General features: G+C 40.8%; 2 protein-coding genes across 2 annotated transcripts; one reads left to right on the plus strand and one right to left on the minus strand.

Annotated features, from left to right (window-relative positions):
* The first annotated feature begins 353 nt into the window (after positions 1-353).
* On the plus strand, positions 354-7751 carry glb1l (galactosidase, beta 1-like). Its single transcript, XM_061791272.1, has 16 exons — positions 354-583; positions 1580-1749; positions 1849-1999; positions 2204-2264; positions 2335-2429; positions 2528-2708; positions 2789-2847; positions 2936-3057; positions 3772-3812; positions 3907-4025; positions 4099-4173; positions 5070-5156; positions 5247-5360; positions 5447-5578; positions 6987-7205; positions 7286-7751. Exons 1-16 carry the CDS (start codon positions 521-523, stop codon positions 7484-7486), a joined length of 1890 nt encoding a protein of 629 aa, XP_061647256.1. The 5' UTR covers positions 354-520; the 3' UTR covers positions 7487-7751.
* A 125-nt stretch (positions 7752-7876) lies between these two features.
* ankzf1 (ankyrin repeat and zinc finger peptidyl tRNA hydrolase 1) lies at positions 7877-14268 on the minus strand. Its single transcript, XM_061791270.1, has 16 exons — positions 14115-14268; positions 13279-13414; positions 13104-13198; positions 12192-12294; positions 11886-12100; positions 11608-11717; positions 11057-11210; positions 10620-10842; positions 10424-10522; positions 9596-9772; positions 9421-9528; positions 8968-9244; positions 8764-8875; positions 8521-8688; positions 8376-8446; positions 7877-8293 (listed from the first exon to the last, which is right to left on the minus strand). The coding sequence occupies exons 1-16, from the start codon at positions 14115-14117 to the stop codon at positions 8167-8169; spliced, it is 2178 nt and encodes a 725-aa protein (XP_061647254.1). The 5' UTR covers positions 14118-14268; the 3' UTR covers positions 7877-8166.
* Positions 14269-14862: the final 594 nt, after the last annotated feature.

The following is a 14862-nucleotide window of genomic DNA, read 5'->3' on the forward strand; positions in this document are numbered from 1 at the left end:
AAGTCAATTGACAGAACTTCGTGAAGCGACAAACTACAAAGTGCACAATGTTACTGCGGCCCATTCACATACAAAGTAACATATTTGGGAAACAAATGTGTACCTTTCAATCTAATAAATACACATATTTACATGTTACATTCTGTCGCGCTCTCAAGCAAACATTACAATACATACGTTGGTTTGGTGTTTTATTGACTGTGTATCCTGAACATACAGAAGATACACATTGATCATCAACAGGTTGCAAAAATATAGTACATATTAGATTTTCTGCTCTATGACTCCAATCTCTCTAGAGATGTCAAACGCGATTTGCCACATCCAATATGGCGCCGGCGTTGACGCCCACCATCGTACGTACGGTACGTCACATGATGGCGCATGGTCCCGTTCGATAACAGCAAACGGGAACGTTCATACTTTTTAAATGGCTGAGTCTACAGTGCGCTAAACACACGATAATGTTTAACACACTAGCAAAGTACATGTTTTAGCTTGTGTAGTGGGAGACGGCGAAATGTACGCGGCGAGTGTCTTGTTCTTCGTGGCAGCGAGCTGTGCAAGTTCTTCTCCCCACGGGGTAAGATCGAAAACACGACGTGTAGACTTCTTTATTAAATGCTCAAAAGAACCCATCAATTAGGTCAATAATATTCATTACTTTGTCCCACCTCTGTGTTTATAACAATGTTGGAACTTAGTCATTTCTACACTGTACATTATTTGGTCTTATCTGGTTGTATCAAAAATGTGCCACTATTCAACTAATTGAGCTCATTTTTGGTTGACACTGCCACTCTGCTCTCTCATATTGTGCAGGTGTTGCTGAAAAATATTGAAGAAAAAAAAGAGAAACGGGCGATATGCTCTTGAAAACCTATTTTTCGTACCCTTGCATATATAAAAAGCAAATGATAATGACGTTATTCAATACAAGTTGACCATTGTTTCCCCTCCCTCTTCTATGATTTGCTTTAGTGCCCCTGACACCAGACAAACTCCTCCAAGCATTAACCCAAAAAAATGGAAATACCAGTGCCTTTTGTTGTTTTAATAACCCTCTTCTTCTCCACATGTAGCAGGAAAGTAAGTGCTTCCGCTTGGGGAAAAAATGTGCCTTTTATCAAAACAACTACAATAATTCCTTACTTGGTCAAAATAGGTTGTGCGGGTTTGTACTCTGAGTGATAAGTCACAGTACTGTATGTGAAGACAATTATTAATGAACGTTCAACATTTTAACATCATAAAATGAGCCGTCAAACTGCCTGATCTGGCTGGCGCATGTCTATTGTCCAAGACTTACACCGCACCCCCATATAACTCTCACACGCTATTTTCTTGCTTCGTGCCTCTGTAAAATATTTGGAAGCACATACCTTGGGTCAAAAGTGTCTAACGTCGATAAATTTGCCGCTTTGTGGGTACCGTGTCTTCGGCAACGTTCAGTGTGATTGATTCCGCAATTGCAATCGCGAGCCGCTGACAAACGGAAAATTATTTGCTAAAAATCGATGAATCGCCCAGCCCTATAATGCAGTAAATGGAAGTATCATAACATGTTTTTGTCTTGCAGGTGTCGGCTGAGCGATCCTTCACTATAGACTATAAAAACAATTGTTTCCTAAAAGATGGACAACCCTTTCAGTACATCTCAGGCAGTATTCACTACTCCCGAATCCCACGTTTCTACTGGAAGGATCGGCTGCTCAAGATGTACATGACGGGACTCAACGCCATCCAAATGTGAGCCTGAAGAATCACAAACATCTTAGAGGTCAATTATGTCTGACTATCAAAATTTTTGTTGTTTTTTAAAAAAAAATTATTCTGCTCCACATGCAGATACGTCCCTTGGAACTTCCACGAAACAGTCGAGGGGATCCATAACTTCACAGGAGACAGGGATTTGGAGTATTTCTTGGATCTGGCCAATCAGACGGGCCTTTTGGTGATCCTGCGCCCAGGCCCGTACATCTGTGCCGAGTGGGAGATGGTGAGAAAACCGCTATTTGCATTCTTACCATACCGTAAAAGTGTAAAGTACAGAAGACAACACAATCCAATTGCGGTCAACCTCTGATTTGATTGAATTTTGAAACATCCCATGGTATACATTGAAAGCTTTCAACCACCGTCCTCTGTTACAACTGAAGTCCGTTGCTACGGCAGCAACTCAACCCGCATTTGTCTCTTACAGGGTGGGTTGCCGGCATGGTTACTCCAAAGAAATAACATTGTACTACGCTCAGCTGATAAAGGTACAACATACAAATGTGAGGGAATACTTTTTTTTTGTTTCGCTTGTGTCAAATTACTTTTCATCTCCAGATTTTTTACAGGCAGTCACTAACTGGTTTGCTGTCCTCCTCCCCAAAATGAAGCCCTGGTTGTATATTAATGGCGGAAACATCATTAGCATCCAGGTAAAGGAATAACTGCAATAGTTTCCCTGAAGGTTTATTTTCAAATAAAGTGGAACCTGGATCTCCGTTCTGCTGGTCGCTTCCACTGTCACCGTCAGGTTGAGAACGAGTATGGAAGCTACTACGCTTGCGACTACAACTACATGCGTCACCTCCGGACTCTGCTGCGATATTATCTGGGCAAAGAACCCGTCCTGTTTACCACTGATGGCAACACGGATAAGGAAATGACATGCGGGACTCTGGAGGGATTATATGCCACTGTGGACTTTGGCACAGGTTGACATTTGCAGAGAATTGACTATTAGTAGAGCGTATCTGATAGAAATTCACAATTCCCACCGTTTGACTTTCCGCAGGCGACAACATAACTGAAGCCTTCAACAGGCAAAGGCAGTTTGAACCTGTGGGGCCTTTGGTTAGTTATAATACAAAATTATTATTTGCAGTTTTTAGTCACGTGTTCAAAAGCACAGAAGTGAAATGCGTTCTCGATGACGTTGCAGGTCAATTCAGAGTATTACACTGGCTGGTTGGACCACTGGGGAGATGAGCATGCCATGGTTGATACTCAGAAGGTCACCAAAGGGTTAGCAGAGATGCTAAGCATGGGTGCTAACGTCAACATGTACGTCCACACAAACACTTAATAGGTTGTCATTGTAAAATTAATATCTATTCCAGGTGGTTGACCTCCGTTTTGTTTGATTTTGGACACAATGTGTCCCATAAGAAATCAGACAGGCTTTACAGGCTAGGGCTGGGCAGTGGCCTTAATTGAAAATCTATTTTGTTTTTTTTATAGTTTCCAATTGTAATGCATTTTTCTCACGTCATTTAAAAAAATGACAATATTTAAATGTTTTTCTCTGTTCCCCCCCCCCCCCCCCCTACTGGGATTGGCCTTATTCCACCTGATACCAAACAAGTGTTTTGGTTTGGTTAGCGATTGCCATTCACCGGGTTCCTTTCTTTTTCCGAAAATAATGTGATTCCATTTATGTTTTCTGTTTCTCAGTGGAAATTAAACGTGCCAGTCACTTTAAAAAATCCTCACTAGATTGTCAGAAAGGTTTGTAACTATAGCTACAATGTCAATTTGGCTCCACTGTGTTTGCAGCCATGATGTTAGTGGAAGCAGTGCATGACAGCAGGTAAATGCTATGAAGTATGGAAGCCACACACAAAAAACCATCCTGACAAATAAACTTGAATTCATTGATAGAATCAATTAATCGGCCTAGCCTAGTACAGGTAACGCTTTAAGACATTTAAGATATATTATGGAATAGGGTTTATTTACAGACAACAATCGCATTCCAATTAATTCCTTTCCCGCCAGGTACATGTTTGAAGGTGGGACCAACTTTGGCTACTGGAATGGTGCGGTTGAAATTCACTGCTCTTAATTACAGTATTCAAAAATCACGTCCGTGTTTTTTTTGTCACTCATGTCTCGTCACGCTTCATCCCAAAGGTGCTGACCACGACACCAGCTTCCGTCCCGTGGTGACCAGTTACGACTATGACGCCCCGCTATCGGAGGCAGGGGACCCCACAGAGAAGCTGTTGGCCATCCGAGACGTCATTAAAATGGTACGGCGGATTGAAATGTTTATGAATGTACACAGTGAAGCATAAAATGCGTCCCTTTTTCCTTTCACCGCAGTTTAAAGCCATTCCCCTTGGACCCATGCCGCCTGCTACTCCCAAATTTGCCTATGGCTTTGTGATGCTAAGAAAGGTAACATTTTGAATTTGTCATTTACCAAAGCACAAGATGTATTGTGTATGTCCGGGAAGCCATTTTTGATATACAGGTGCATCTCAATCACGTTCAATTCAAAATGTTACTACTACACAGAATGAAATATTTCATCATTAGATGTTTTATTTAATCATTTTGATGTTTGTTTTACAGCTATAAAAAAATGTGATATTAGATCATTTATTTTAGATAGAAATTGGGTAAAAATTTATTGATGCACTTGATATGATGGATAGGTGTTTTTACAAGAATGTTTCCATTAGAGTTTGAAAAAAACAATCACCAATTTTCATTCATTAGGAAATATTTTTAAATGAATACCATATTCGCTCTCCATTCTAGTAGATGTCGCACAATTTCCAGGTGCGTCGTCCATATAATAAATGCATGCGACGCCTCAAATATTTGACTGTTTTTGCTTCTTTTTCTCTCACTTAGCACACGCAGCGCCTTCAGAGCAGACATGGCATCTGTAAAGCTGATGTTTACCTTTAAATACATTTCAAGCATTCGGAATGAAACGGTGATAAACATTACAACACTGACAGTAATTAGTAAATTGAAGAAAAAATGTCCACTGACAGTTGAGTGGCCTAAAGAATGTTTCCTAAGATTTGGACAGAACGATTTTAACTACATTTTATTGACACAAGAGTTGTGGCTTGAAAAATTATTTTGCTCCGACTTAAAACACCTTACACCCAACTGACAAATACAACTCCCTGCAGTTAAGAAACACCCCACACATTTAAAAGAAACGTACTTTCTTAGATCAGATCTGTAAAACTCTTTAAGAGCCTAGTTTACAGTTGTTCAAAAATTTATTTTGTTTTTGGTGCTCTGCCTTCCATGAAAACATTTTCTTCCCCCAGGTGGGCAACATTAGCAGCCTATTGGACACACTTTCTGCGGGGCCTGTTCATTCCAAGTACCCTATGACTTTTGAGGACCTCAAACAGGTAGTGTCACTCACAAAGGAGACCCTCTTCAACCATAAAAGTCCCTAGGATGCTGGTGTATTTCCGAGCTAAAACGTCTATTGTGTTCAGTTGTATGGATACATTCTGTATCAGACCACGTTACCCCGGGACCTCGCTGAGCCCACGCCGCTCATCTCTCCCACCAATGGAGTTCATGACCGGGCGTACGTTTCCGTCAACGGGGTAAGACCTCACCATAAACTTTAGTTGCAATACCAAGTCAAATCAAGTCTGAATGTTGTTATTGTAGTCAAAATATTTGTGAACAGGTTTTCCAGGGTCTCTTGGAGAGAGACACCGTACTGGTGATGAACGTCACTGGACGGCAGGGGGACATCGTGGACATCCTTGTGGAGAATATGGGCAGAGTTAACTTTGGGAGCCATATCAATGACTACAAGGCAAGACGCTACAATAATATTGTGTGTGTTCTAAGAAGACGAAAGCCTGTCAATACACTGATTTACAGTCATTGCATCTTCATGTCATGTAGAAAACTGTAAACTTGCCACATATTGTACAGTATTTCCTCATATAGTGCCCTGGCGTGTTTACTCACTCAACTACAGATAGGGGAAGACCTGTTTCTGCAAGAGTTTGCATTTAGGGACTGCTGTTTTGGTTAACAAAGTTCAAATAGACTGGTAATAAATCTTGATAGTCTTTGAACTGAGAATTACATTTAGTATTTTTTTTTCCCTTTAGGGAAAAGGGAGCTGTTTACTTGAGGAAAGCCATGTATGTGTATTAATTGGAGCGACTGCTTATGTTTTGGTTAGCAAAGTAGTTCAAATGGGCTCTGCAGTAAACTCTTGATCGTTTTTTACAGAGGGGGAAAAAGTGAGAAGTCTCATTGAGGAGAGCTGTGTGTACAAGTGGACGATGTACCGTAATTTCTCATGTATAATGCGCAACCCCAAAGTTGACCTCAAAATTCTGGAAAACCCGCCTACCCATGTATAATGCATTTTTACAATGCATGATTTTGCTTCTATCCATATGATCAAAATATGAAACATCTGTTTTTTGCTTTTTTTTTTTAAAGGAATAATTCTGAAGTTAAGCACTTTATTTGAACACGTAATACTTTTTTTTAATTTACTTGCTCTTATTTTAAAATTCACAGCCCTGCTTTTATTTAGTAAATTAGAAAACACACAGTTGGGCTCATATGTTTGATGACCCAGGCAGAATTTGTGAGATGGGAACAATTCTTTAAGAAAAAACATGAAGGACCAGGTGAACTACATTTAATTTTATTTTAATGGGATTCAAATTTAACGTCATTATCATTAAACAAAACATAACCATAAAGAAATTAATAATGGTTGTTGTTCAGTCATATTTAAACTATTTCACAAATTCTGCCAGGGTACGTAAACTTATGAGCACAACTCTACATATATGCCGTCATATTGGAATGAAAGTGTGGGCTACACCTTTTTTTATAACCATTAGGTGGCGGCGGCATATTGGAATGAAAGTGGACACCTTTCTCATAACCTCTAGGTGACGGTGGGATTTTGGAATGAAAGTGTACAGCTTTTTCATAACCACTAGATAGCGGTATACATTTCTAAAATGTGAGTTTTTTCCCTTTGCCCCTATACCTATGTATAATGCGCACTATTGACAATTTTTTGGGGGAAAATTGCACATTATACATGAGAAATTACGGTACTCCTCGTCTAATTGAAACATGGTTACAGTGGAGACCACTATTTGAGGAAATATGGCTCTAACTTTTCAAAGCCAAAAACGCAAGAGTACAGTAACAATGACTTTAAGGACCAATTCCATCAATTCCAGGGTCTCCTTGGCAACCTGATCCTGGGCCAAGATGTACTAACCGACTGGAAGATGTACCCATTGGACATTGATGGAGCCGTTGCTGCTGGATGGCCTCACATTGTTGACCTCCCCAACCAAACGAGCAGACCTTCTCTTGGACCGACCTTCTACATGGGAACATTGCAGCCCAGTGGTGTAGCGTGGGACACCTTTCTCAAGCTAAATGATTGGACAAAGGTAGTGTGACACACAGTTAAAAAATATATACAATCAAAGTTTTCCCATCTTGATCCACTTTATTTGTTCCACATTTTTAGGGTCAGATTTGGATCAATAGTGTAAATCTGGGGCGATACTGGCCAGCCAGGGGCCCGCAGCAGACCCTTTATGTTCCCGGACCCCTGCTTAGCACCACCCTGCCCAACAACATCACAGTACTGGAGCTGGAGGGGGCGCCGGCACATTTAAGGGTGCTCTTCATGGATCGACCGCTCCTCAAAGCCGCAGCTGATGAGTAGTGGCACTTGAGTTTGGAACAATAATACGCACACCATGCTTTTGATATCCAGCTTGAAAGATTTTGTTACCTTTAACCCTGTTGTTTTGTAGACTAGGGTCATAGTGAAAAATAAATCTATCCAAGAATCAAGTCAAAAGATTACGATAATAGTCGCAATTCCTTGAGAAAATGGTTGTAACATTATGAGGTGAAATGGAAAACAGTTGTATATGAGGGGAAAAAAAAATGTAATCTTACAAGAATAAAGGATTTTGTTACCCTAATAGCATGATTGCCAAAGTCATATTTGACTTACTGTCAAAAAATACCAATTTGCCTGTTAAAAATTCTTTTTTTTTTTTTTTCTTTGTGTGTGTATATTCTCAGTCAACAAGGTCACTTGTTAAAGGTATGTCTTTTTTTTGGGGGGGGGGGACTTAATGCTGTTACCAAGTATTTTTCTTGTAGAATTGCATTTTTTTCTTAAAGAGTATGACTTCACCTCATAATTGAACTTTTTTTTTTTTTTTTTCTCAGTGAGGCTCTAATGCTGCGTCACGGTTTAGCACTTGACAGTCCAACAATGATGGAATGACAATTTTGTTTTACCCCATGAGGGCAAAACTTAATATTTTATAGAGTATTTTTACAATACAGATGATTTTTAAATTTGTACTGTGATCAAACTTTTAAAGTCTGTTAGCTTTTTCCTGCTAGAGCATTAGCTTTGCGATGTGCTTGTACGCAGCGAGGGGTGCAGAAAGAAAAATCCAGGTACTGGAATGGGATTTTGCCCAGCAGAGACTCTCCACACTCCCAGCACCTCCTGGTGACAAACACAAAGGGACAAAACTGACATTAAATGGACATTGTGCGGCACCTTGTGGATGGAGTCACAAATGTCTTACTTGACATTGGAGAGGCTGGCTCCAGTTGCAGCTACTTGCTCTGCTAACCTCTTCTCAGCTGCCAAAGCTCTCTGGTGTTAAAAATAAATATTTACTACATGCTGGAATAAAGACAAGTATTAAATAAACATGCATAAGAAGTCACCTTTTCTCGATCCGATAAAGACACAAACTTTTTCTTTTCCTCCAGTTCCATTTCTTGTTTCCGCTTCTCCTCCTTCTGTGTCTTTTCACGTTGTTTTTTCAGCGCCTTTTGAGCCTTCTTCTTCTCTGTCTTCATCAATTCAATCTCTGCTGTTAATGGCCCAGGTATCTTTGGGGAGCACAGATGCTAAAGGTCTATCTCATTTGCGTGCCCGTGTCAAAGCCAACATGCTGAGCCTCTTACCCGAGCCTTGTTGTAGTCATATTTGTCAGGGTTGTCACCCATGTATTTACGAAACACGGTCCTCGTGTCCTTGTCGGGGCTGACGTTATACGGGGTGTGCCCTTTGTTATCACTGTGGGAGAAGGTCATGTTACAGCCTTATTCTACAATGTTTAACCCCCCCTCAACACTCATTTGAGAATGTACAACGAATTATATTTGTACCTGCATGCTGGGTCTGCTCCAGCGTCCAGCAGCAGCCTGACTACAGCTTTCTGAGCAGCCGTTGATGCAACGTGCAGCAAAGTGAACCCCGAAGAGTCAATGTGCTTATTAAGAAGAGCCAACGGACTGGCACCGTCCACAGCCTTGCCCTCTGACGGCTCCCGAGGCTGTCCTCCGGAAAGATTGAGGAGACAACACAAGGCATCCACATCCCCAACCTTGCAGGCTGTGAAGAGGGCGTCCCTCAGACTGTACTCCCATGAGTCACCCACTGCGTCTATGGGAGGACAATGTGTGCCAATGCAGTGGAACTACTAAACAAAACCATTTCTACCATATGAAAGGGCCATCAATTTTCTAATTCCAAATTTCAATTCAACTTTAGAGGTTTTCACTTTTATGTCCAATATTAACTGATAAATGTGCACCAATGTCACTGACAGGTGCACTCACCCTCAGCTTGTTTCTTCCTCCTATTCTTGTTCTTCGGTTGAGTCTGCTGAGGGGTGTCATCTTCTTCGCCTACGACGTCTACATCTGGGTTAAAAAGCTCTCCCACCTCTGAATATGGGTTTTTGATTACTATTCATTAATACCAATTTGCTTGACTTTCCACGATGAGACGAACCCTCTTCTTCATGTTTGTTTTCCTCCTCCGCCTCTTTCTTTCTCCTCCTCCTCCTCCTATTATGTCTAGAGGGTTGGATGTCAAACTCCTTGAGGTCCCGTGTTCCAATGGTCATCTCCACCATCTCAAGTTGAATCTCACCTCCTTGCTCCTCATCTGAGCTGCTCTGGATAGCTTCTGTTGAGGTACAAACGAGACACTCATAATAGTAGTGGTATTAACAATACACTGCAGGACCCTTCTTTTAGAGAACATTCGGGCTGTAATTAAAAGAGCACTGATGGTGTACAATCACCCATACAATCTCATGAGATGCAATACAAGAGCTGTATAGAAAATTCTACCTTTACTAAGATAAACAAAGGCATTGTTGTAGACAACCACAATGATTTACACCAGATACATTCAGGAATTCCAAATGATTTTTTTTTTGTTGGGTTATGATAATTGAAGTATTTAAAGGAGTATGTTCTCAACCTTGTGAGGAAGCTTGCAGTTATTTTTCTTTTCAATAACGTTCCATATGTATATACACCTAATTATTTTCAATCTTCATCCGGGTGTAATGCCATTTATGAACACTGCTAATTATATACGTATTCATACTTTAGACTGCAATATTTATTTTAAGTTCATATTTGTCCTGTATTCAGTATATATTTACTCACAGTGAGCCTTTGCGTAGTTGTTTTCCTAATAAAAAACTGAGCTCAGCTCTGGCTGACACTGTCGGAAAATATTAATTTAACAATATATTCATGATTGTGGTTGTAGATGGTAGAAGTGCATGGCGTCGTCATGACAGCGGTTTCTGATCTTGAAACTGACCTTCCTCTTGTTCAGTCCTCAGTGGTACTGCAGGTTGGGCTGTCTTTTTCCATGCCTTCTTTGATACACTGGTGAAAGTGGACATGTCAGTGTCCTTCCCTGGGTCAAGACATTGCGTCAATCATTATTAAATCATATCACATCTGTGTGACCAAACCGTGTGATACACATACAAGTTCGTAATAATTCCATTTACCATAAACCTGAACTGTGGAAAGCACATTGTGTACCCGCTGCACTTCTCGAAAGGTTGCCCTGCGCGTGGGGAAGGGAATGCTGCGAACCCTGGTGTCCTTTTTGTCCAGCGGACTCGTGCGTCCACCATAGAAGATCGTCTTATTGTAGCTTGGGGCTCGTATGAATATGGCAGATGCTTCTTTTAGGTGTTCTCCCCAGCCCTCCAAGAGATCCTGAATGTCCTGTAAGAATGTATTAAAATGTGCACTGAGTTGAGAAAAAGTCAGGGGGAGAAAAAAAGTCACTACGGCAAAAAACAATGAATCCTTAAGACGCTCACTAAGCGGAACTCTTACAAAGTATGTTGAAGGCGGTGCGAACTTTAGATTTTTGTGTGACCTTAACCAAAAGTGCAGTGCAACTCCAGAGGTTCTCGTGGCTGTAGTGTATTCTTGCCTTGACTAGCGCTGCTTCGTTGTGGCGCCTCAGAGCCGCTCCCGCAGATTTTGCCACGTGACTCCGGTTTTGAGAATCCTTGAGTCCTTGGGCAGTGCCCCTCTTTGCGCGCACAGTGTATCGGTGGAAGGTCTTGTGCTGAAGGACTTCTTTCCTGAGGAGGTAAAACCACAATGTTAGGAAACATTGGACAGTATGCATACCACGCAGCCTGATAAATCAACTATGGGGAAATTTTAATGATCAATTAATATAGTAGTCCGAACATTCTGAACTCCTCCTTCCATGCCAGCGTTGTTGTTAAGCAGAATGATGGTGCCTAGAGGAATTAAGGCATGGATATAGCAAAACGTCCCATAGTTGATGTCATGTTGTACTATTGTTGAATCAACAGCTGCGCTGATGGTTTAAGTGCACTCCATTTCCATCCTCAATTGCTTCAAGTCACCATTAATCACAAGCCCATTCTGAGCAATTGAAATATTTTTTTAATGATCAATTGATCAATGAATAAGCCCATCCCTACTAAGGAGGTGAAAAATCAAGCATACCCTTGGAATACAGCGCCAGCAAAATGGCCACCGCCTGTCATGAGGATGATCCACAATGTCCTCTTGGTGATGGACTTTAAACAGGATTCCAAATCTTGCTCTTCATCTGTCTGACCAAATTATAAAAAATACGAGTTTAAAAATTAAGACCAAAAAGCGTGAGCCGGTCGTGCTAACCACTAGTGAACCGTGATGCCTCGTAAATCTTTTCAGGAAATTACGTATTTCTCTTGGAGAAACTGAAATTGCCTCTGATACAGAAGGGTCTGAAGCCTTACCTTTCCGTGTAGAATCCAGCGGTAAACTGACAGGTACTGTCCCACTGAATCCTGGAACACTACTTTGCTGGAGAGCCTTCCTGTCATTAAGCCGATGTCATCCAAGTTGTCATTATCCCCACCAGCGGCGGCGTTCCAGCTCGTTTCTCCCTCATCCCCATCAGATTTTTCCTCCTCTGAGTCAGACTCTGAACCTGAGATACTTGACAAATCCCCTGTGCAGTGACATAGACACAACAGTAGGCAGGAGTAGGGGGAAGAAAAAAAAACGTCCAACTGTAAGCTACATTGAAGGATTTTCCTTACCAGCCCCAGTCTTCCTCTCAAACTCCTCGGCGGTAACTGGTGGCTTTACTGAAATCTTTAGCCTCAAGTTAAACCGATGCCAGTCGAGCTTGTAGTGTTCCATCTAAAATTTTGGCAAAACACCTTTTACGTGAACTCATGTCAACAAAGCTTAAGATGGTATGAAAGTACAATGTAACCTTGGTTTAGTGACACTAACCCAAATGTTTGCAAACGAAAGAATTGTTTCCTATCGAAATTAAACGAAAATCACTTAATCCACTTCAATCACAGAACAAAGTTCTATTTTCCTTATTTTATCAGTGTGCGCTTAAAAATAAAAGCTTAAGTGAAAACACACTTATGGAGAAATAAAGCCAACGCGTTGCACTGTGGGATTTGGCGGCCATTTTGGGCTTGCAGTTTCCATGGTGAATGTAAATACTGTGTGGTCACACAGTGACAGACTGCATGTTATCATGCAAGAAAAGGGAAAGTGGTTACAGGCAAATATTAGACCACAAAGTCCGGCTAACACGGTCACCAGCGTGTTCTCGTATCTTGGCTAAAGGTGGAACCCGACAGGCTTTTACCTCTCGCTGTCCGGTTAACACTCGCCGGTTGGGACCTCGAGCCGTCGCGAGCTAGCAGGCTTCTCACCTTGCGCGGAGGGAAGACTCTGCTGACACAGCCGCATTCACCGAGGCTTAAGGTTTTGTTCACCTGTCTCTATTTCTGTTTGTGTGCCCCTATTTTAAACATTTTTAGATATTGATAAAAGCGCTGTAAAAGATGTAGTTATTATTATTATTATTATTATTGCAATCGTATATAGGGTAGGTTTAGGGTTAGGGTCAGCCAAAAATAGTTTGAAAAATATTTTTCTTCAACAATATAGTTAGTAAACCAAGGTTCCACTGTAAAATGGTTTACCTGTTCTTCACGGTTAATGAAGGAGCATCTGCAGGCTGAGCAGACCATTTTGTCCAAGACCTCTCTGACATCTTCTGAGCCTTTATCCTCAAACTCTGAAAGCAATGAAGGTTAACCATAACGACCGTTCATGATTAACATGACACGTAATATGCAAATAAAGCACTCTTTATACTTTCTGTTTTTGGCTCTCCGTTAATACTCTGTTTTAGAACGGCGTTTACTTCTGTCAGTCTTATTAAGGTCTCATCTTGGGAGCAAATGTCAAATATGGAGCAGTGGTCTGGACTTGCTGGCTTCATGTCAAACACCTGGAACGACATTCAAGGCGGAGATAGTTAAGGCAAGGTAAATTCATTTTGTGAGAATCCACAGTGCTTTACAGAGGCAAAGAGATGATTAAAAACAAATCCCACCATGAAACTGTTTAGTGTTGTAATGAAAAGATCAAATGGTAAAATGACAAAACACATAAGTTAAACATCACTAAATGAAAGCAAGATGGCGAAAATAAAAACAAAAATACTATGGCTTTGTAAAAAAGCAGCAGTTAATAATAACGTTGTTTTCTTTTCCAGGCCAGATTTAAATGTCCCTGAGACGCCGATTTTCAGGAACCTCTTCACACGGTTTAGGAACAGAAACAGAATGCTGCTTCAGTACTTGCTTGGCTCTGGGTTCACAGTCAGAACGGCCCTCCGAGGGAAGCCATAACTCCAATGTGGCCCACGACAAAAATGTGTTTGACACCCCTGACCTGAATTAGTGTGTGGGGCTGTTTGAGACACTTCGTCATAAAAATATGTTTTGATAGAGTTTAGCTGGAGTCATCCAGTGAACAATGAGTGGAGGCGAGCCGATGCTCAAATTAAATACGATTACATGACTACGTGGAATACTATATCTAACTGGGTGACGTTCGACATTAAAAAAATAGCTTCCTTCTGACGGATGAATTCATATTTAAAAGAGAATAGTATACGGTTAAACACTTAAAACCAACCGACTTACCATATATTTCTACGAATGTAGCGGTGACTAGTTACACAACGTTGACGTCAAGTTGTCCACGCAGGGAATCACTTCCTCGTTTGAGTTCGGTGGTCATGTGCAAAGCAGAATATCCAACAGCGACACCATCGGCCGGCATGCGAAACAAACCCAACGTGAAATAATTTCTCTTTGTATTAACTTCGTGGTTTACTTAACTTTGATTTTTTAAATAAAACAGATTGGCACAGGTGATTCCTTGATGAGGTCATGTAAAAGTTCATTTTATTGTTTTCTTTATAATCCATTTAATTACAATTATGCAAATATTTAAAGAAATACAAAAATGTCAAATATTTTACCAATACCTTTGGTTGTATTTACAATAAATGACTACACCACCAATTTTATTAGATAATTTAATTTTTAAAAATGGATACTTTTTAACTAACCAATTTTAGGAAAAACAGCTAAATAGCTGGAACCGTTCGTCATGCATGCATGTTAGGTTCATTGATGACCCTAAATTGTCCTTAGGTGTGAGTGTGAATGATGGTTTGTCTCTATGTGCCCTGCAATTGTCTGGCGACCAGGTCAGGGTGTATCCTACCTAATGTCTAAAGTCATCTGGGATAGACTTCATCTTCCCCATGACCCTAATAAGGACAAGCTATGCAGAAAATGCATTGCATGCATTTGTTTGCAAACCAATTGATTATTAAAGTGTGGTACAAACGCCGCGAGTCGTACACGGGCTTCCTTTAGTGTT

Source organism: Phyllopteryx taeniolatus, chromosome 12, assembly GCF_024500385.1.
Source record: "Phyllopteryx taeniolatus isolate TA_2022b chromosome 12, UOR_Ptae_1.2, whole genome shotgun sequence".
Taxonomy (NCBI): Eukaryota; Metazoa; Chordata; class Actinopteri; order Syngnathiformes; family Syngnathidae; genus Phyllopteryx; species Phyllopteryx taeniolatus.